The following is an 18,621-nucleotide window of genomic DNA, read 5'->3' as shown; positions in this document are numbered from 1 at the left end:
TGAGCCTAATCCCCTTGGGTTGCACCTAATCAAATTTGGTCAAACCCGAATTAAAACAAAGCAATTTGGTTGAACCCAATCTAATCAGGTCAGACCCTGATTGAGCTCAAATTGAATCCAATTCAATTTTGTCTCATGCAAACTCAATCAAATTGAATTATTACTTTGTGTTGGACCTAATTCAATTAGGTCAATCCCCAATTAAGAACAAATTAATTTAAAATTAATTTGATCAGCTTAAGTCCTTTTTGGTTCTGACCTAATCCAATCAGGTCAAAACCCTGATTGAGCCCAAACTTGAATCCAATTCAATTTGGCTCATCCTTAGCACAATTACTCAATCAAATTGAGTTTATTAGTAATTTAATTACTAATTAATCCTTCAATAATTACTTTAATTATTTTATAAGATAATTTGCCAATCAAATTGACCAAATTACCCCTGAATGATTCTTAATCATTCATCAGCTTTCTTGATCAATCAGGAATCTTCTATGCGTGGACCTCATAGGTTCGAACCTAAGCCGGTAGTATAGAAACAATTTTCTACACTAATCGATGTGACTATCTAGCAATGGTACCCGACGTCCGGATAGGTCGAATATATGCGAAGCAAATATTCTGGAACCCTGAACTATGGTTACTGTATAATTCAATCCCTTTGACTCCTAATGCCAGGATGACTTAGAGCTCACTGTCAACCCTATAATTAGTACATCCATTATGTGATTAACTTTAGATATCCCGTGACTCCTCACTGGGATTACCCTGGCCAAGGTTTTGCTAAATTAATCACAAGACATTATCTCCTGTTTTCAGGAGGGGTCAATTCCATCTTGACTCACAACTGACTACGCAAGTACTTGACTGCACCCAGTGACCTTCCGTCACTGAATTAGAAATTCAGATAGTCCGGTACCAAAGTACAGTGAGTTGCTTGCTAGTCATAGGTTGCGGTCTCAGGTCAGAGGGCCAAACTTATACCCATATCCACTCGGAACATCTCTCGACAGTAGAGCGTTCCGGAATTGGTCACGTTTAGTGAAATGTACTTCTACACTTCACTTGTGTGGCATACCAGTGTCTCCACACTCCTTGGTTAAGAGGACAACCAACGTATATGTCACACAACGACCTAATCTCGATAATGTTGTCGTCCTAGTAACAATATATCATTTCGTCGCAAACAAGTTTAAGGACTCAAAGATAAATCCTCCTTTATCATAACATAAGTCCTAAGGACTTCATCATATAAGAGTTCATTTGAAGATGAAATGATGAATAATGCCAAATAACACTTTATTAATTTGTCAATTCATTTACAAAATTCAATCATCAATATGCTGACGATTGACATTTAGGATACAAATTCCAACAGATCGGGCCGGTTCCGACATGGTCTGTGGTGGCCCAAGGAGCTCCTAGGCGGCCGATTTGGTCCACCCAGTGCATCACCATAGAGGAGCTAGGTTGATACATTCACCTTCTCGCAGGCGATGCGCTCGACATGGATGACCCACTTCTTGCGGTAGACCTGCACGACCTGGACCTCGTCGTCCTTGCGGATGGAGACCAATCGACTGATTTCATCTCGTCGCTTCTCCTCTCCGGCGGTGGCTGGGTTGTGCTTTAGGGCACCAAATGGTGGAAGGATGGCTTATATCTTATCTAGATAGAGGAAAAATGGCCTTTGACGACACATATAAGTGTCATCTTAGGCTCAGGCTCCCCATTCCCATAAGTGTGTCTGAGGCTAGTTTTGGCCTCCGACGACGTTTATAAGCATCATCGGAGGCCAAAGCTTGGGCTACGAGTCAGCTTATAAGCGTTGTTTTCTGTAGGATTCCAACGACGCTCATAAGCGTCGTGTAATCCGGATTCTTCTCGATGCTACTAAGAAGTATCGACAAATTTTGGCGCGGTGATCAAATTGCCGACGCTTCTTTTTTGCGTCAGCAGCTAAGAGTCGGAAAAATTTATTTTTGTTGTAGTGGGCCTTAATAAAAGAACTATAACAAAAAAAACATCACATGCATAATTTTTTTTAAAATCAGATACTTGGAATACCAGGATCTGGAGGTTTTGAAGGTTCAACACCAAAGCCACTAAAATAAATTTTTAATAGCTGCTTTTAATATTTTTAACTATTAAAATTACCATAATTCATAATATATTTGAATCCTTGTCTAACTATTAAAATTACCCCAATTCATAATATATTTTTAATAATTCTTTAAATATTTTAAATATTTAAAAATAATTATTAAAAATAAGTTTTTTTATTTGTGCTTACTGTCTGTTAATGTAGTGTAGCCCATAAATTATCATTTATAAAAATGCAAGCTACATCAGAACATATATATACGTTCTGTTGCACATTTTCTAATATTTAAACAATGCATTCTTTATTCTGAAGTTTTATCTTCGCATGGCACTCAAAAGAGTTAACACGGCTAATATCTTACCTCCTCAATTTTGTAGGAATTTTAGGTGGTTAGTGCTCAGTTATATGAGTTTAAACTATGACCAACCAGGTAAACATTCCTACTTGGTGAACAGTTTTACAGGTTTTAAGACATGTTTTCCATTTTTTTAAAAAAAAATTGGTCTTGGCTTTTTTATGGTAATTAAATTTGACCAAAAAAAACTCTTCCCAATTTTCAGAGGCTCGTATCAAGTTCATTATTCATTATCCAATCTGCTTAATCCTTCCATTAAATTTGTAAATAACCTTATATTTTATGGAAAAGGCATATAATGCGATACGACGGTAACAGTGATGGCAATGACAGATGAGAGCTAAGAATTTATGTCATTATGCCTAAACAAATTCCGTTATAGTAAATACATATTAGTAAATGCTATTACCTAAATCATTGTTAATTTTGTTTATGTATATTAATGGTGGTGATCCTAAATGCTTCAAATATTATAGCTTACTCAGAAAAATTCTCTGTCTTCCTAAAATCTCCTGAAACTTGCTCAAATTTTTTTCTGAACCTTTAAGGGCTAGATCACTGGACATCAAATCTGAGACCTATTTCATGCTTAATAGAAAATTTCTTTTTTCTTTTCTTTTTTCTTTTTGATATAAAGATGTGACAATGCATCATTCATCATCAGAAACCTAATTTCCTGTACTTCAATTAGCTACCTAAGAATTTCCAAAAGGATGAGAAGAAGCCCAAATGAAGAAGCATTTCTTTTGGCTTTTCCTTTACTATTGGAACGGAATTACAATTTTGTAAGAGTTTCAGAAGAAACTATAATCAAATGTTCATGCGTGAAATAAATGGGAAGTCCTTAAAGTCATGCTCACGCTTCTCCATGATTTCTTTGATTTCTTTTTTTTTCCTTAAAGGTCTCTTGCTTTGTAAGAGCCATGTCCTGCATCCCTTTCCCTTCACAATAACTAAAAGTTATTAACTAAAATCCACACAGTCTTTGAGCACTCTTCACATAGAGTGCAGCTAAGATGCCATGTAAAAGCTATTAACTAATCCAGTTTAATCCAAATGGTGATACTTATACCAGCAGAACTGCAGAGGGAGATAATACAATGCTACGTTAGGATAAATACATAAATATAGTACAGCGATGTGATCTCAAGTTGAAAACAAAATAAACAATAAAGTAGTAAAGAATGGCCCTTGGGGTGTGTGTGTGTGTGAGAGAGAGAGATGAATGAGAATCCGACAGCTTGGGTCTGCAATCTTTCGTACGCCCCTCTCGATGAGGCTAAGGTGTACTGCAATCTTTGCAACCCGTGCGTCTCTTTAAATAAGTCCCTATCCTTGGTTCAATGACACTATTTTATTTTTTAATATAATGTAAGTTTAAAACTTGAGAGACAGGTACAAAAAGGCAGAATTGGACAAAGTTAGTATATGAAAAAAAAGAAATTTTCTTGATACAAAAAGAGAACTAAACTCCAAAATGACTCCTTGTGTAAAATATATTGCAGAACAGGCATTGACTTGGAGCAAATATGGTTTGATGAAACCTATTGCTAAGTTTTTACAGCAGCAGTAATAGATATCAGGTGCTCTGGAATTTGGACTAGGGTTGAGAAAGAATATCTAGAGGAGTATGCACGGATTTAAGAGCTTTAGTTCGGGCTTAAATTTTGAGACTAGATTGGCTATACTTGCGGAATGAAAATACTAAACCAAACCACATAAATCTCTAAGTTTGTGGTTTGAATCACTACACCATGCATTGGCCCTTGTAACCTGTACCAAGTTAAAGGAGGCAGGTCTTTTTATTATGTTTATAATTGTTACGGGGGGTTCCCCGAATTTAGTCCCACATCGGCTAATCAGCGGGAAGGTCTGTGCCATATAATGGGGGGCTCAATCACCCTTCCCTTAGGAGGCGCCTTTTGTGGGGCAAAACCGTGAGGCGCCGTGAGGAGGGCTCCGGGTACGCTCGACCCCCAAATCGGACCCAAAGCGGACAATACCTTCTGAGGGACACTCTCTCTTCCCCTGCTCGGCTGGTGTGTGGGCTCTGCTGGTGACGGGGTGCAAATCCCGCATCAGATGGCGCTAGAGGAAGGGTCTCGGCCCTCCGCCTATCCAGCAAGGAGCCGACCCGGGCACAGGACCTCCCCGCTGGGGGGGCTGTGTTACGGGGGGTTCCCCGAATTTAGTCCCACATCGGCTAATCAGCGGGAAGGTCTGTGCCATATAATGGGGGGCTCAATCACCCTTCCCTTAGGAGGCGCCTTTTGTGGGGCAAAACCGTGAGGCGCCGTGAGGAGGGCTCCGGGTACGCTCGACCCCCAAATCGGACCCAAAGCGGACAATACCTTCTGAGGGACACTCTCTCTTTCCCTGCTCGGCTGGTGTGTGGGCTCTGCTGGTGACGGGGTGCAAATCCCGCATCAATAATCTTTTGACTTCTTTTTCTTCATGTTGTTATGTCTCATGCATCAGAACATCAACCATATATTACATGCTATGCTGCAAATGGCGGAGGCTGCTATTAGATGAATTACGATAGGCAATTACACAATCAATTCATACAAGATTTTTGGAAGTGCTGTCACAACCTAGTATATCAACTGTCATTCAATTCTATTATATATTAAGTCCCATCCTCTACATGTGTCTGTATCGCTGCACAAAGTCAAGAAGCCTAGATGCTATGCTAGCTCTGAACCATTTCCTAGGCTTCTGACGAAAGCTAATTTTACCCTGCAGTAATAAACTGCCAGAAGCCTTCTTGTTTTTTTCTCAGAGGGCCTACCATGGTGTTGATATATAGATGCCTCCCATACGAGAGTTCTGAGGATGCTGGTTTGGTGGTCTTGATAGGAGAGTTGGAGTGCTGAGATACGATGGTGGGAGGGCTTTTCTCCATTGTTTGGGTGGGATTGCTTGGGCTCTTCTTGTGTGTAGTCTTGCACCATTTCCTTCCCTTGTTATTGAATCTTAGGGCTGCTCCAAGGGGAACTTTTGGATGGCCTTTGGTTGGTGAGACCTTGAGATTCTTGAGGCCGCATGCTTCAAACACTCTTGGGAGCTTCTTAGAAGACCGTTTTTCTAGGTAATTTTAATCTTTCATCTAATTCCAGGCTCAGAAGACCATCTTTAAACATTTGCTCGCAAGGACTGATAATAGAATGATGCTGCATGCCCTCTCTCTCTCTCTCTCTCTCTCAAATTTCACCATTTAAAATCCGATTCGCTTTGGAGTCTTCTTGTCAAATTGGCACTGGAATTTGTTGTAAACAGTACAAAGAATCTCAGCTTTCCCATGGCTCTTTTTTCTAACCCGGACTTTACTATCATTTGATGTTTGGTTTAAATGTCCGGAAACAACTGGTCGTTATTCAACAGAAAAAGTTGATGTCTTGGTCTGTTAATGACCAGGCAACCGAGTTACACAGAAAGCTATTATTTTTGATGGCTTTGTCGTATGCTAGAGAAGCTTTCACCTCTGCGTTTTTAGCCTCTCCAACCCCCTCTCCATAATTATTTTCTTTTATTACATTTTATTATGAAATTTACCTTGCTTTAAATGATTTTTTTCCCATTAAGCTCTTTAGCATGGACTTTCGAGAGTATTATTATTCATGTGAAAATTCGCATTTTAAAGATGTTTACTCATATAATTCATATAGAATATACAATTCATTTGATAAATACTTCCCAGAGTTGCTTTTATTTAGACATTTAAGAAGGCATTAAGCCACGTGTGCAAAGGAATGTGTATGATGAGAAAGTTGAGAGATTGGATAATTTTCTGCAGGTATGGCAAGGTATTCAAGTCTCATCTATTCTGCACCCCAACAATAGTCTCATGCGACCAGGAGCTAAACCATTTCATACTCCAGAATGAGGAGAAGCTCTTCCAGTGCAGCTACCCAAAGCCCATCCATGGGATACTTGGCAAGTCCTCCATGATTGTGGTGGTAGGGGATGCACACAAGAGGCTGAGGAGTCTGGCCCTGACACTGGTCACTACGACCAAATCTAGAGCTGGGTATCTCAATGACATAGAGAGGATAGCACTTCACATCTTAGGATCATGGAAAAAGAGGGTTGTCTTCTGTGAAGAGGCTAGAAAGGTTGAAACATATCCCCTAAAACAAGGAAACTTGTGTAGTTTCTCATAAAACCACACTAACACCAATTTGCTTTATCTAATGCTTTTGACTCTTCTGCACAGTTCACATTCAGTGTTATAGTAAAGCAAGTACTTGGGTTATCACCAGATGAACCACAGACTGGTAGAATACTCGAAGATTTCCTAACCTTCATGAAGGGACTCATCTCTTTCCCTCTCTGCATCCCAGGAACCTCCTATGCAAGAGCAGTCCAGGTATTTTTTTTCCCCCTTTGTGCACTAATTCTCTCATATTAAATTTACTGCATCTTTGATCACTCTTTTACCTCTTTTTACAGGCTAGAGCTAGGATATCTTTTACTGTCAAAGCCATAGTAGAGGAAAGAAGAAAGAATGGAGGAGATTCCAACAATAAGGGTGACTTCCTTGATGTGCTCCTATCAATTACTAATCTGTCTGAAGATGAAAAAGTTAGTTTTGTGTTGGATTCCTTACTAGGTGGCTATGAGACCACCTGTCTTTTGATGTCCATGGTTGTGTATTTTCTTGGTCAATCTCCTTTAGCTCTAGAACAACTCATGGTACACTCTCTTTTCACCCCTTTCCTACTTTTTCATGTACATCTTGCGTGTTGTAGAGAGATATTTTTTATTTTGTTTTCCACAGAGAGAGCACAAAGCTATCGGAGCAAATAAAAAGAAGGATGAATACTTGAACTCAGAGGATTATAAGAAAATGGAATTTACCCAATATGTAAGTGGAGGAAAGCCAGCCTTCTCTATAAGTTTACAAATATGTTGTCTTGTTTAGAATGATGGGCTCGTGCTGTTCTGCAGGTAATTAATGAGGCATTGAGATGCGGAAACATTGTTAAATTTGTTCACCGAAAGGCTCTCAAGGATGTCAGATATAAAGGTGCCCCTCCACTACATATGCTCTTCACATGCCATAGATGCAAGGAATTATATCTTTAGCCTTCATACATGCAAGGGAATAACTTTTTTTTTTTAAAAAAAAAAACCTTTTCTTGGCAGACTATCTGATTCCTTCAGGTTGGAAGGTCCTACCAGTTTTCAGTGCAGTACATTTAGACCCATCTCTTCATGGAAGTGCCCTCCAGTTTCACCCTTGGAGATGGGAGGTAACTAGTTTGTTAGATAATGAGCTCATAGATATAAAAGAGTTACTTTCTGGATTTTGAGAGACCATATATTTACTTGGGTTTTTGGTGCATAAAGTGCATATGCTCCATATGGAAAACAACTATTTGTTGTTAAATGATGCTCTAGTTTAATATAAGATGGCCTTGCAAGATATAAAAGGTACAACAATCTGGTTGCTTGTTATGATTACTTAATGCTGAAGTAATTTCCTCAAGATTCACACATGTTTCTATGATAAGTGTGTCATGCTTTAGGTTTCAGATGCCAATTCACCTGAGGTTCTAACTTTGTTTATGGTGTTAATAATGTTATCTTGTAGATTTTAGCATCTTTTGTGCTTTGCTTTAGAGTTTCTTTATAAATGATATTATTTGAATGGTAAATAGGGCCAGAATCAAACAGCATGCAAGAAATTTACTCCATTTGGTGGTGGACCAAGGCTTTGCCCAGGATCTGAGCTAGCTAAAGTAGAGACTGCTTTCTTTCTCCACCACCTTGTGCTCAATTTCAGGTAATTTGTATAACCATCAACACACAGGATCAATGGTTTCCTTCACTGAAGCTCTCATTCATGACCCCATCATTTCTACACTGTAAAAGGAGGCAAGACAAGGCTCTGCTTAACCAGCCTCAGCATGCATCTTGGTGCATGCTTTACAACTAAAATACCATAAACATGTCAATATATTCATGAATTCAATTATCTTTGTGTTTTTTTCACTGAAGACTAGGGCATACAGCATTATAGTTTTCATTGAATGATTTCTGAAATAAATCAGTCATCAATCTTGGCATATATATTTTTATCCTCTGTAAAAATGTGAGAGTTTTGAGTAGCTAATAATTTTTTAAATTTATTTTTTGTAATGATGATTTAAGTTGTTTGCTCTGAAAAAAATATTCAATCTGAGATGAAGTATTGCCAAAAATGTGAAGTGAATATGGTAATGGTGGAAAAAAATGACACAAAATTCTAAAATTTTGTGAACGAATAACTTATAACTATTTATCATTTACATCATTAATTTGTCTTGTAGATGGAGACCGGAAGGTGACGATGTCCCCATGGCCTATCCCTATGTAGAGTTCCCAAGAGGGTTGCCACTACAAGTTGAACCCATCTTGTAGGAACTGAGAAGATGGCTTTGCTGTGATTTTGCTGGCTGGAAAGGCTATAATCAAACCAATACTATCCATTGCAGGGGAGAAATTTAATCCAGACCGTAAACAGTGGCACACCAAATAGATGGACTTTGATCCAATTATCAAAAGAATAGCTGAACCAGTAATAGTCCGGATGAATAAAATATATAAAAAAAGGGAATGTAATGTAAACGAGTAAACTTGTTCCATTAGATTAAGTATGCAGTCATCTTAGTAAATTCCATGTTCTGTCCATTGTTTCAATGTATTCCATGTTCATTGCTCTGTTATTCAGCTTGTTCTCAGGTAATGTGTATTAAAGAAATTCGAATCAAGAAGTGAAATCATTTGTGACTGTTCCTAAGGTATGGGGACAATAAATACGTTCAGGATAACCTAAAAATATCCAACAATGAGTTTATCTTCCGCAAGTTCAAACCATGACTTGAACATGAGCAACTTTTATTCTTCTAAGTTGATAGATACTTTTGTTATGAAAATTTAAACAGTAAACCCTACAATGATGGATTGAAAAATCAGTGTTTATGTAGATGAGTAGAAGTAGTAGTTAAACATATTTTTCCAGAGAACGAGGGAAAAGTTTTCTGATATCCTGGAGAAATCAACACAACCAAGACAACGATTAGAATCACCGGTACTCATTTCACGTAAGGAACCGAATCCAATTTATCATATACTTTTTTTTAAACAAAATAGTGGAGAACCACCTCTCGTTTTATTGGGATACTGATTCATATAAAAGAAAGAAGATATCAGCTCAAACAGCTAGCTCCAAAAGTAGGAAATATCAGATACGTGTAGACACTATTGCAAATAAAGAATGAAAGAACAATAAGACTTATTTATCTTTAAGAATTTAATCATTGTGATTTTTTAGTCATTGTGAAATGATGAATTTACCCCATTCTTCATCGATCCTAGCAAAGTCAACTAACAAATCAAATTATTCTCTCCTTATGCAATCTTTTCCAAAAATCTAATTATGTTTGTTAATGACTCCATCCTCCTGCCTTAACCACAATGGGGCTTCTGACATAATGCATCCCATCTGACCATATCAATTTTCCAAAAGCATAGTCTCCAGCCGCATCACGGCTTTTAGCCTTCAGAGTCACCTTAAACTTCTTCTCTTCACCAACTTTCATAAATTTAAGGCTTGTTGGCTTCACTGAAACTGAAATCCCTGCTGGTTCAATCACACGAACTCTGTATGTACCTGGTGTTCCGACATTCTTGACTGTTCGAATTACACTGACAGCACCTGAGAGATAAGGTATAGAGATTGAGGGGTAATTCAAGTCTCCAATATTTAGAGGTCTTGAAGGGCACAAGTAAGGTTCCACATTGAATAAAGCGTTTTGCGTGGAGTTGTAGCCAAGGGAGCACAGGAAGTTCAAGTAGTCATTTGTAGTTAGATCATAGACAAGGCCAGGATCCATGGCACGGTTCGGTCGGACATGACCAGAGCCATAGCTAAACGGATCGGCCTTCACAAAGGATGAATTGCTCATCGGCTCCAGCGTATTATCTTGAGTTCTAGCTGCAGAAGGTGAAGAGAAGACAATGAATTGTGCTTTGTATTAGTTACCAACAAGAAGCCATAGAGGTGCCAAGAAACTTTAGAAATGCATCAATTACTTTAGCTATATATCTATAGATGAAGTATGCTTAGAAGCCAGATAACTGAACATAAATAATACTTAAGAAATGCTCACCAGAAGTCACGATTGCTGACTTGATTGCTGAAGGACTCCAATCAGGATGAAGGGCTTTGAGAAGGCCAGCAATGCCAGAAACATGAGGACAGGACATGGAGGTTCCAGACTCAGAGTTAAAGAGAACACGGCGTGAATCGAAGGGTAAACCAGTTGGTCCTGATGCTCCAGTGTAGGCTGCGATGATGCTAACCCCTGGGGCAGTGATATCAGGCTGTAAAGCACAGAAATGATCAATTTCAGTGTTCGATACAGCTAGAATTGCAGCAAAGGAAAATGGAGTTTGCTTTGAACCTTTAGTATCTCAGGGTTGATGGTATTCGGTCCCCGGGATGAGAAAGCAGCCATGAAAGGTGCTGGGTACGTATCAAGCATTGTTTTTGGGGTTGTAATATAACCAAGTGGTGACCTATAGAAAGTAAAAGATAAAACAAAATATTATAACATAGGAATGCCTGAAATTTAGCTTCAAACTTTGCTAAAATTTGCGAATGGAGCAGTGTCGTTCATAGTCTTTCTCCCTACAATGAAGGCCCTAGATTATTTTCTGAGTTTTACTTCCAATTTTGTTTCGTGTTTAACCTTGCCTTCTTGTCCCTTTTATACACAGTTAATCAAACTCAAAATAGAGTTGGGAATTGTTTTCTGAATCACAAAAAGCTAGGATTTTTTTTTTCTCTAGCTAAATGAATTAAAATTACAATAATGGAGAATCTGACTCTCCTTACTCTATAGGAATTTCCAAAGTTTTCTAATATGACCCGGCCATTTTAGGTTAAGATCGTTTCATAAATTGCTTGTAAAATTTTGATAGATTCTAAAGTCTATAATGTAATAAATAAACCTCATATAACGTTATGTAGGATTGAGCATTAAAAAAACAAAATACAAAGTTCAAAAGAGCAACGAGCAACAAAAAATATAAAAGTCTGAAAAAAAGTAAATGGCCCATGCAGGTCTCGAACCTGCGACCTTCGCGTTGTTAGCACGACGCTCTAACCAACTGAGCTAATAGGCCATTCTTGCAAGAGGCCTTTCCTATAATTTCAAATTCTAACCATTATTTCTTCCCTTACATTTTGTCGGAGAACCATTGTTAGAGTGGTCACTCCTCTTCCTTCACCCTCTACTTGTCTTTCTATTCTCCCTCCCTTTGTTCTTCTGATGAACTAGTGGTTAGTCATTGTTTTGATCAAAAAAACTTTACGAAAAGTACAGGATGGAATCGATAACTACTAACTCAAATGGTAGTCATTTCTCTCCTAAGGGCTTGCTCTTGGAAGGATCTAGGATTGGCAGTGGCATATTATGATGACATTGCTTAACAAAAGAAATACATGTAGTGGCACATTACTATTACATTACCTTAAATAATTAAAAAGAAGAACCATAAACATGAGATTTTAAAAGAAGCAAGATCTTATCTGCTCTTGGAGAGTTTAGATTGGAGAGAACTTACTTGGTCGAGTTGATGTAGGACAGCAAAGCGACACCATCAGAATAGGAGATATGGGTGGCAGGAAGAACATGAGCGTCTGCAATGATTTCATTCCCAGTGCTTTCATCATTGGCAAGGATCATTCCCACTCCACCAGCCTGCCGAACCGCCTCTCCCTTCTCAACTCGTCCATTGTTCCCACGAAGGCATACCACTACCTTTCCTCTCACCTTTGCTGGTTCTAGAGATCCCAGAAGGCATTGAGTGCTGCAATGTTTTACAAAATAAACAAAACTAAATATAGGTACAGAAAGTACTTAGCTTACTTCTTTCAGAGCTTTTGTTTCTCAATAATTCATGTCACTTGATAATTTTGCTGATATGTTATAGTGAAAACTATCAGTCATCATTTTTTTTTAAAAAGGAAGGTATATAATTATTTGATAAGATGATTTATAATGTGAGGTTTCTCAAAAAAAGAGAGGAGGATTTCTACTGTGAGATAAAACAAGACTATAAGCCGTTATACAGCTGATGAGATATCAACTAAAACTGCAATTTAGTTCTTGCATATTTATCGTAGTTTATGTTACTGCAATGCTACATAGCAGCGATTATATAACGAGTTTAAATTCTCTCTTACGCGTCCTCAGATGACATATTGGTGGCTTTGGCTTCTTTAGAGCTAATCAAGGGATGGAAGTTCTGTTGAAGGCCCACAGGAGAAAGACTTTGTCCCTGGAAACCAAAACAAAGGAATAAAAGTAAAGGACGTGGTTAAAAGTAAGGACAGCATCTAAGATTGCATAAAACGCTCAAGAAAGTTTGTATCAATGACAAAATGAAAGCTAAATTACATAGATAAAACTAGAACAAGTTTAATAAGACCAGAAGAGAGAAACAACCGACCTTCATTTGCTTCCTGTTTCTAAGCTGAACATAGGAAGGGAACTCCCTGTCTATGGTGCTTGCCCCAACCGTCAAGATCCATGGTGCGACGTTCGATACCGTGCCCAAAAAAGGTCCGGAGTTGCCGGCGGAGCACACCACGGTGAGCCCATTCTTCACAGCATGAAACGATCCAATGGCCAACCCATCATAAAAATAGTCCACAGGATCTCCACCGAGGGACACCGAGAGCACATGCACCCCATCATGGATTGCTGCATCGAAGGCAGCCAAGATATCAGCATCGAAGCACTCGCTTCCGTCGACTGGCGGCCAGCAAACCTTATAGGCAGCAACACGAGCGTTGGGCGCGCCGCCCTTGGCCATGCCGGTGCTGTAGCCGAAGAGGGTGGCGCCCGGCACAATCCGGCCGGCAGCTGTGGAGAGGGTGTGGGTGCCATGGCCTTCGTTGTCCCGAGGAGAGTTCAGCTCCGGACTAAGCGGACCCACTAGTGACTGATACCCCTTATTGAAGTACCTCGCGCCTATCAGCTTCCTGTGCATGGCAGGGACACATATGGTTCAAATTCAAATTGATCATCAGCAGTCTGAAGTGAACAAGATATGTACTTCCTCAACTATCTGAAAAGCTTATCCATTTGAAATACTTTGATCTACTTTAACTATAATTTCCCATGCAACTGGTCCCCAGATAGCTGTTTACAAATGTTTTTACTTCAATCCTTGTTTCTTGCTTCTATCTATGGTGCCTGCTGATTAGTTTCAAAGATTCTTTGAGGTTTTAGTAACATTTATCCATACTTGGTGAAAAAAATAATGATAGGTAGCTGAAAAGAGACAGCATTCTCAATGTCTTAGGTCTCCTCCAATCCGAGCATTGCTCAGTCATATTATACTTAATCAAATTGCTGTATATATCATGGTTTTGAAACCCTGGATTTTGGAATATTTTGTGAAAACCATACGACTTGGGATGGGCGTGTGGCTTGCCCATGAAGTGAACAACTAGATGGAGAGTGCATTGCCTGCGAAAGAATCAGAGTCTAGTAACAGGCTAAATTAAAGAGAAGGTGCGCTTCAATGTCTTTAGAACAGACAGACCTGTTGCAACGAAACTGCTTATCTGTCTCATTCTGACAGGTCCCTTTCCAATTTGATGGAATGGGCCCCATGTCATCATCCTTGAAGCTCTCTGATTCTGGCCACACACCTGTTGCGCCCAGCAAACAAAGTTCAGTAAATTTGAGAGAGATTTGACAAAGTAATAATGGTGAGATAATAGAGTGGAAAAATTATTGGTCAGTACTATCTCGGCCATCGTGAAGAGTTGAATGGTACTTATTTTTGAGAGCCATTAAATGTTCAAGTCGATGGAATAACTTTCAACTTTCAACTTTGTTTGGTACAATCAGGAGAATAAAAGCAAATTTGAATAGCTTTTGTTTAAATTAAAGTTTCTGGTGGTTTCTAGTTTCTAATGCCTTAAGAAGCATCTGTAAAAATCTGATACAATACTCGAAAGAATTAAATTGCTGGAATATTAAGGATTTCTTTGTATTGCACAAGAATGTTTTTCTGAGGGAAGCATTGTGCAGTGTCAAATTTTAAAAGACAATCAGATACTAATAAATAACTTTTTTATAAAGATTAAAATATATTAAAAGATAGAATAATCTGTGTCAGAAAGAGAAGAGATTGAGAGAGATGTTTTAGACTTTTAAGAAGAAATTAAGGTAACAATTTCAAATAGAAAAATCCAAATAAAAAAAAAAGCAAAATCTGTGGGTCAAGAAAAGTGGACGTAACTTGATGGGTCAAAAGGATCACAAAGATTCAAAAAAGGGTAGGGTCATGTTCTCTAAAAGCTACATGCTTTTCAGCGCTGCGCAAGCGTAACAGCACAGACAGCATCAAGACACATCAAATCCAGTTTAAAAAGATGAATAATTAAAAAGGAGAGGTGGAGGCAAATCCGCAACGAAGGAGACTACCTGTGTCGAGGTTCCCAATGATGACATCTTCGCCGAACCTCGCTTTCGTCCAGATGGAGCTCTCTGGAACGACACCATCCCTCTCAAGACCCATGAAATCCCATGAACGGGTTGTATGTAGTTTATGACCTCTGTTTGGAAACACTGATATGACTCCAGGATGCTCTACAAATAATAAAGCAAGTAACGTCAGGCACAGAGAGAGAGAGAGAGAGAGAGAGAGAGCTAGAAACAGGGGTTTGGAAGAGAGAGGAAGCGAGAGTAAATTTCCCCACTTGAGATCTCCCTTGCTTCTTCTTCGTCGAGATTAGCAGCAAAGCCGTTAATGCTTCTTGTATACGAGTAAAAGATGGCATCTTGGGCCTTTTCCTTGCTACATTATAAATGTGAAAAAATTGTAATATCTGATAGTTTCGCTAAAAGTATAGAACAAGAGAGAGCTCTGAAGAGCACCTACCTTCCCAAAACCGAGCCAAGAATCTCGTAATGGGAATCTACAACACGGTCTTGGAGCAAAGAAGCCTCCTCTGAGCTGTGAGAATGACCTCCAAAGTAGACAATATAAGACTGTACCAAATAGCATGTCGTAGAAATTCAGAAAAATTCGAACTTTTGAGAGGATAAAAAAAAAAAAGAGGTTACGATGAAGTGCGTGCCTTTTTATCAGCAAAGGTGGGTCTTTGCAGAAGAAGAGAGAGGAGAAAGACGAGAAGAAGGGAAGGAAAACTCTTCCTTTCAATCTCCATTGCTCTGTTTCTCGTGTAAGAGGAAGGCCGGGGGGTAGAAAGGTACGGGTTTTTCTGAGTTTTATAGACCCGAAACTGGAACGGGATATGGTTGATACCAGAAAGTAGTGGGAAAGGAAGGTATGGACCTTTTTTTTTTTCTATTCAAAAAAAAAAAAAAAGAAAGAAAGCAGTGGGAACTTTCTGTTTCAAATCAAAAGGCCGCTTTTTTTTGAGAAAGAAAGGAAATTTTGACAGAGATAATATTTAGCAATGGTAGGGAAAAAAAAGGTAAGCATTGAGAAGATAATAAATTGGAGTTCTATTTTAGCGAAAATTTAATACCGATTTAATATGGTAACTGTTGGTATGACTTCTAATAGGCAACGTTTTTAAAATTGGAGAGATCTCAGCCGTCTTGGTAGCTGGTTGATATATGTATAGAAAGTTAAGAAAAAAAAAGGAAAGAGGAAGGAAAAAAAAGTATTCAGCCAGTATTATAGAAACTGAAATATTAATATCTCGGAAAATATAGTAATTTTAATCAACTACTTTCTTAAGATATTGAGTTATTGGTGTTGGGGAAAATAGGTTGTTCCAAAGCACGTGAGCATACCACCGGCACATGATCGAAGGAGCCCGACCTCGGAAGGCGCCTGACCTCGGAAGGTCCTTTACCTCGAAGACCAGATTTCCCCGACCGCTTGCTGTGGTCGTATCCTTCTGAAGCCCGGCCAGATACCATGCCCTGCCACCGCCACTCAACCATTAAATGCACATGGCCCCTGTGAACCTCCAGCTTACTCAACAATTAATGCACCTAACCCCTGCTGTCTACGGATCCTCAGTCTTCCACGGCAAGTCAGCTCGGCCGCGTTTGGTTAGCCGCGACCACTCCCTGACATCGACCTCATCCTCTACGGCAAGGCATTAATCTGCATGATTACGGACTAGTTTCTGTGACGTGCTCAGTTATACGGCAACCTGCTCCCATCACATCACAGGTAACCCAGCACCCCACTATAAAAGGAAAATCCCTCCACCATGAAAGGGGGGACTAAAAAAAAGAAACAAAACTCTGGACAGATTGCTCCTGCTTGTATTTCCTCTCCGACTTAAACATCGGAGGGCCGGCGCCGGAACCACCGGCCACCAGCTTCTTTTTGCAGGCTACCAGGGAGACGCCGCCTACCGATGGGACGCCGCCTGAAGACCTTCGCCGGAGCCCTGCTTCCTCAGCCGATGGCCGCCCCCGGGTCCAATTTCCAGCAACAGTTGGCGCTAGAGGAAGGGCACGAGTTGCGGTCATGAAGTTGAGAAGTAAGGGAGCCTCCAATACCTCCCGGCGCCCTGCGCCGCGTCCCGGACACTCTGTCCAGAATTCACCGCCAAGACCTCCAGCAACTCCAGTTCCTCAGGTGCAGCCGGAACAGTTTGACATCTTGGTCTGACAAGTCCAAACCCTGGCCGCTGCCGTCCAAAACCTGCAGCGGGCCGAGGCGCCACCCATGCCGCCTCCCCAGGCCCCGGTCCGGCCGGTCCTTCCCCCTAACGGACCGGCGCCCCAGACCCGAAGCCGTCATGGCTCTTCGAGGGCCAATAATGAAGAGCAAGCATCCCCCAAGAGAGAGCTACCGGGGGAAGACGTAGATAGAAGACTGCAGCCCTCGGAGGCTGAGTCCGCCCCGGACCGACATGACTCGGAGCAGACTACGGTGGCAATCCCCCAGACTGGGGAGCTCGACAGAAAGGTGGAAAAGCTCGAGCGCCAGATTGAAGCGCTCCACAGGCGAAGCGCGAGGGTGACTTTGAGTCCACCACCAAGTTCCCTTTTTTCCGCTAGATCGAGGAGGAGCCGGTCCCACTAAGGTTTAAAATGCCCCAGGTGGAGCCTTACAATGGTACAATCGACCCCCTCGACCATTTGGAAAGTTACCGAGCCCTCATGGCGCTGCAAGGATCTTCGGAGGCTGTGCTCTGCAAGGCCTTCCCGGCGACCCTTCGGGGGACGGCTCGGCTCTGGTTCTCCGGGCTGAAACCAGACACGATGTCGTCCTTCGAGCAGCTCGGCAGGCAATTTGCCACCAACTTTGCTGCCAGCCGACGCCAGCGGCAGACGTCAGACTCCCTCCTCGACGTCAAACAAAAGGAGGGAGAGTCCTTTAAAGACTACCTCGACCGCTTCAACGCTGCGACCTGGGAGGTTCGTGAGCTTGATCAGTCAATGGCCATGTCGGCGTTGAAGACTGGGGCTCGCTCCTACAGATTTCTCTTCTCTATCGAGAAGAGCTTCCCTGCCGACTTTACAGAAATGCTGGCCCGAGCTCGGAAGTATGCGAAAGCCGAAGAAGTTATCACTTCCAGGAAGGGCGCGACCGAGCAGGCTTCGAAAAGGCAAAAGCGCCGCGAGGAGCGCAGCCGCCAGAGGAGCCAATCTCCTCGCCGAGGTAAGAACCTACCTCGGCTAAGGAGTCCACCCCGGCAGCAGAGACAACCTCGACCAAGGTCTCCACCTCGGCTGAAATCCCCACTACGGACTCGAGTGTACCCGGGGAAGTACGAGAATTACACTCCTATCAACGCACCCCGGACCGAAATCCTAATGGAGATCGAGGGTCGGGACTTTTTCCGACCCCCGCCCCCGATGCGGAAAACAGGAGTCCCGCGCAACCCCAGGAAGTACTGCCGCTTCCACCGGGACCACGGCCACGACACGGAGGATTGTTTCCAGCTCCGAGATGAAATTGAGGCGCTTATCCACCGCGGGGTACTCAATCGGTTTGTGAAGAACCGACGTGAGGAAAGGAGGCTAGTGGAAAATGCCGTGCCGCCCGAGAATCCAAACGACAACAGGCCCATTGTCGGCACCATCAACATGATCGGAGGAAGCCCCTCCGAAGAGTCAATCGAGGAAAGGACCCATCTCAAATGCCCGCGCACCTC

The 18,621-nt window shown here is 41.1% G+C and overlaps 2 protein-coding genes and 1 non-coding gene across 3 annotated transcripts; 1 reads left to right on the top strand and 2 right to left on the bottom strand.

Annotated features, from left to right (window-relative positions):
• The first annotated feature begins 5,160 nt into the window (after positions 1–5,160).
• Positions 5,161–9,238, top strand: LOC103721661 (cytochrome P450 724B1). Its single transcript, XM_008811954.4, has 9 exons — positions 5,161–5,550; positions 6,256–6,574; positions 6,676–6,828; positions 6,912–7,154; positions 7,240–7,326; positions 7,410–7,488; positions 7,608–7,714; positions 8,123–8,247; positions 8,774–9,238. Exons 1-9 carry the CDS (start codon positions 5,342–5,344, stop codon positions 8,862–8,864), a joined length of 1,413 nt encoding a protein of 470 aa, XP_008810176.1. The 5' UTR covers positions 5,161–5,341; the 3' UTR covers positions 8,865–9,238.
• Positions 9,239–9,671: 433 nt separating this feature from the next.
• Positions 9,672–15,730, bottom strand: LOC103721667 (subtilisin-like protease SBT5.3). Its single transcript, XM_008811962.4, has 11 exons — positions 15,610–15,730; positions 15,411–15,520; positions 15,229–15,326; positions 14,954–15,118; positions 14,064–14,172; positions 12,963–13,497; positions 12,697–12,791; positions 12,075–12,320; positions 10,910–11,024; positions 10,616–10,829; positions 9,672–10,440 (listed from the first exon to the last, which is right to left on the bottom strand). The coding sequence occupies exons 1-11, from the start codon at positions 15,697–15,699 to the stop codon at positions 9,890–9,892; spliced, it is 2,328 nt and encodes a 775-aa protein (XP_008810184.1). The 5' UTR covers positions 15,700–15,730; the 3' UTR covers positions 9,672–9,889.
• TRNAV-AAC lies at positions 11,560–11,633 on the bottom strand. Its single transcript has one exon. It is a non-coding gene; the product is annotated as a tRNA-Val (tRNA).
• Positions 15,731–18,621: the final 2,891 nt, after the last annotated feature.

This window comes from Phoenix dactylifera, chromosome 1 (genome assembly GCF_009389715.1).
Source record: "Phoenix dactylifera cultivar Barhee BC4 chromosome 1, palm_55x_up_171113_PBpolish2nd_filt_p, whole genome shotgun sequence".
Classification (NCBI taxonomy): Eukaryota; Viridiplantae; Streptophyta; class Magnoliopsida; order Arecales; family Arecaceae; genus Phoenix; species Phoenix dactylifera.
This window is presented reverse-complemented; position numbering and strand designations above follow the sequence as displayed.

Bases quoted from the DNA above. Each gene is read 5' to 3' on its own strand.
- LOC103721661 (XM_008811954.4), top strand. From the start codon at position 5,342: ATGGTGGGAGGGCTTTTCTCCATTGTTTGGGTGGGATTGCTTGGGCTC. The intron at 7,155-7,239 runs GTACACTCTCTT...TGTTTTCCACAG, and splicing joins TAGCTCTAGAACAACTCATG to AGAGAGCACAAAGCTATCGG. The intron at 7,327-7,409 runs GTAAGTGGAGGA...GCTGTTCTGCAG, and splicing joins AAATGGAATTTACCCAATAT to GTAATTAATGAGGCATTGAG.
- LOC103721667 (XM_008811962.4), bottom strand. From the start codon at position 15,699: ATGGAGATTGAAAGGAAGAGTTTTCCTTCCCTTCTTCTCGTCTTTCTC. The intron at 13,498-14,063 runs GTCTGTCTGTTC...TGCCATGCACAG, and splicing joins AAGCAGTTTCGTTGCAACAG to GAAGCTGATAGGCGCGAGGT. The intron at 11,025-12,074 runs GTAAGTTCTCTC...TACTTTCTATAG, and splicing joins TCCTACATCAACTCGACCAA to GTCACCACTTGGTTATATTA.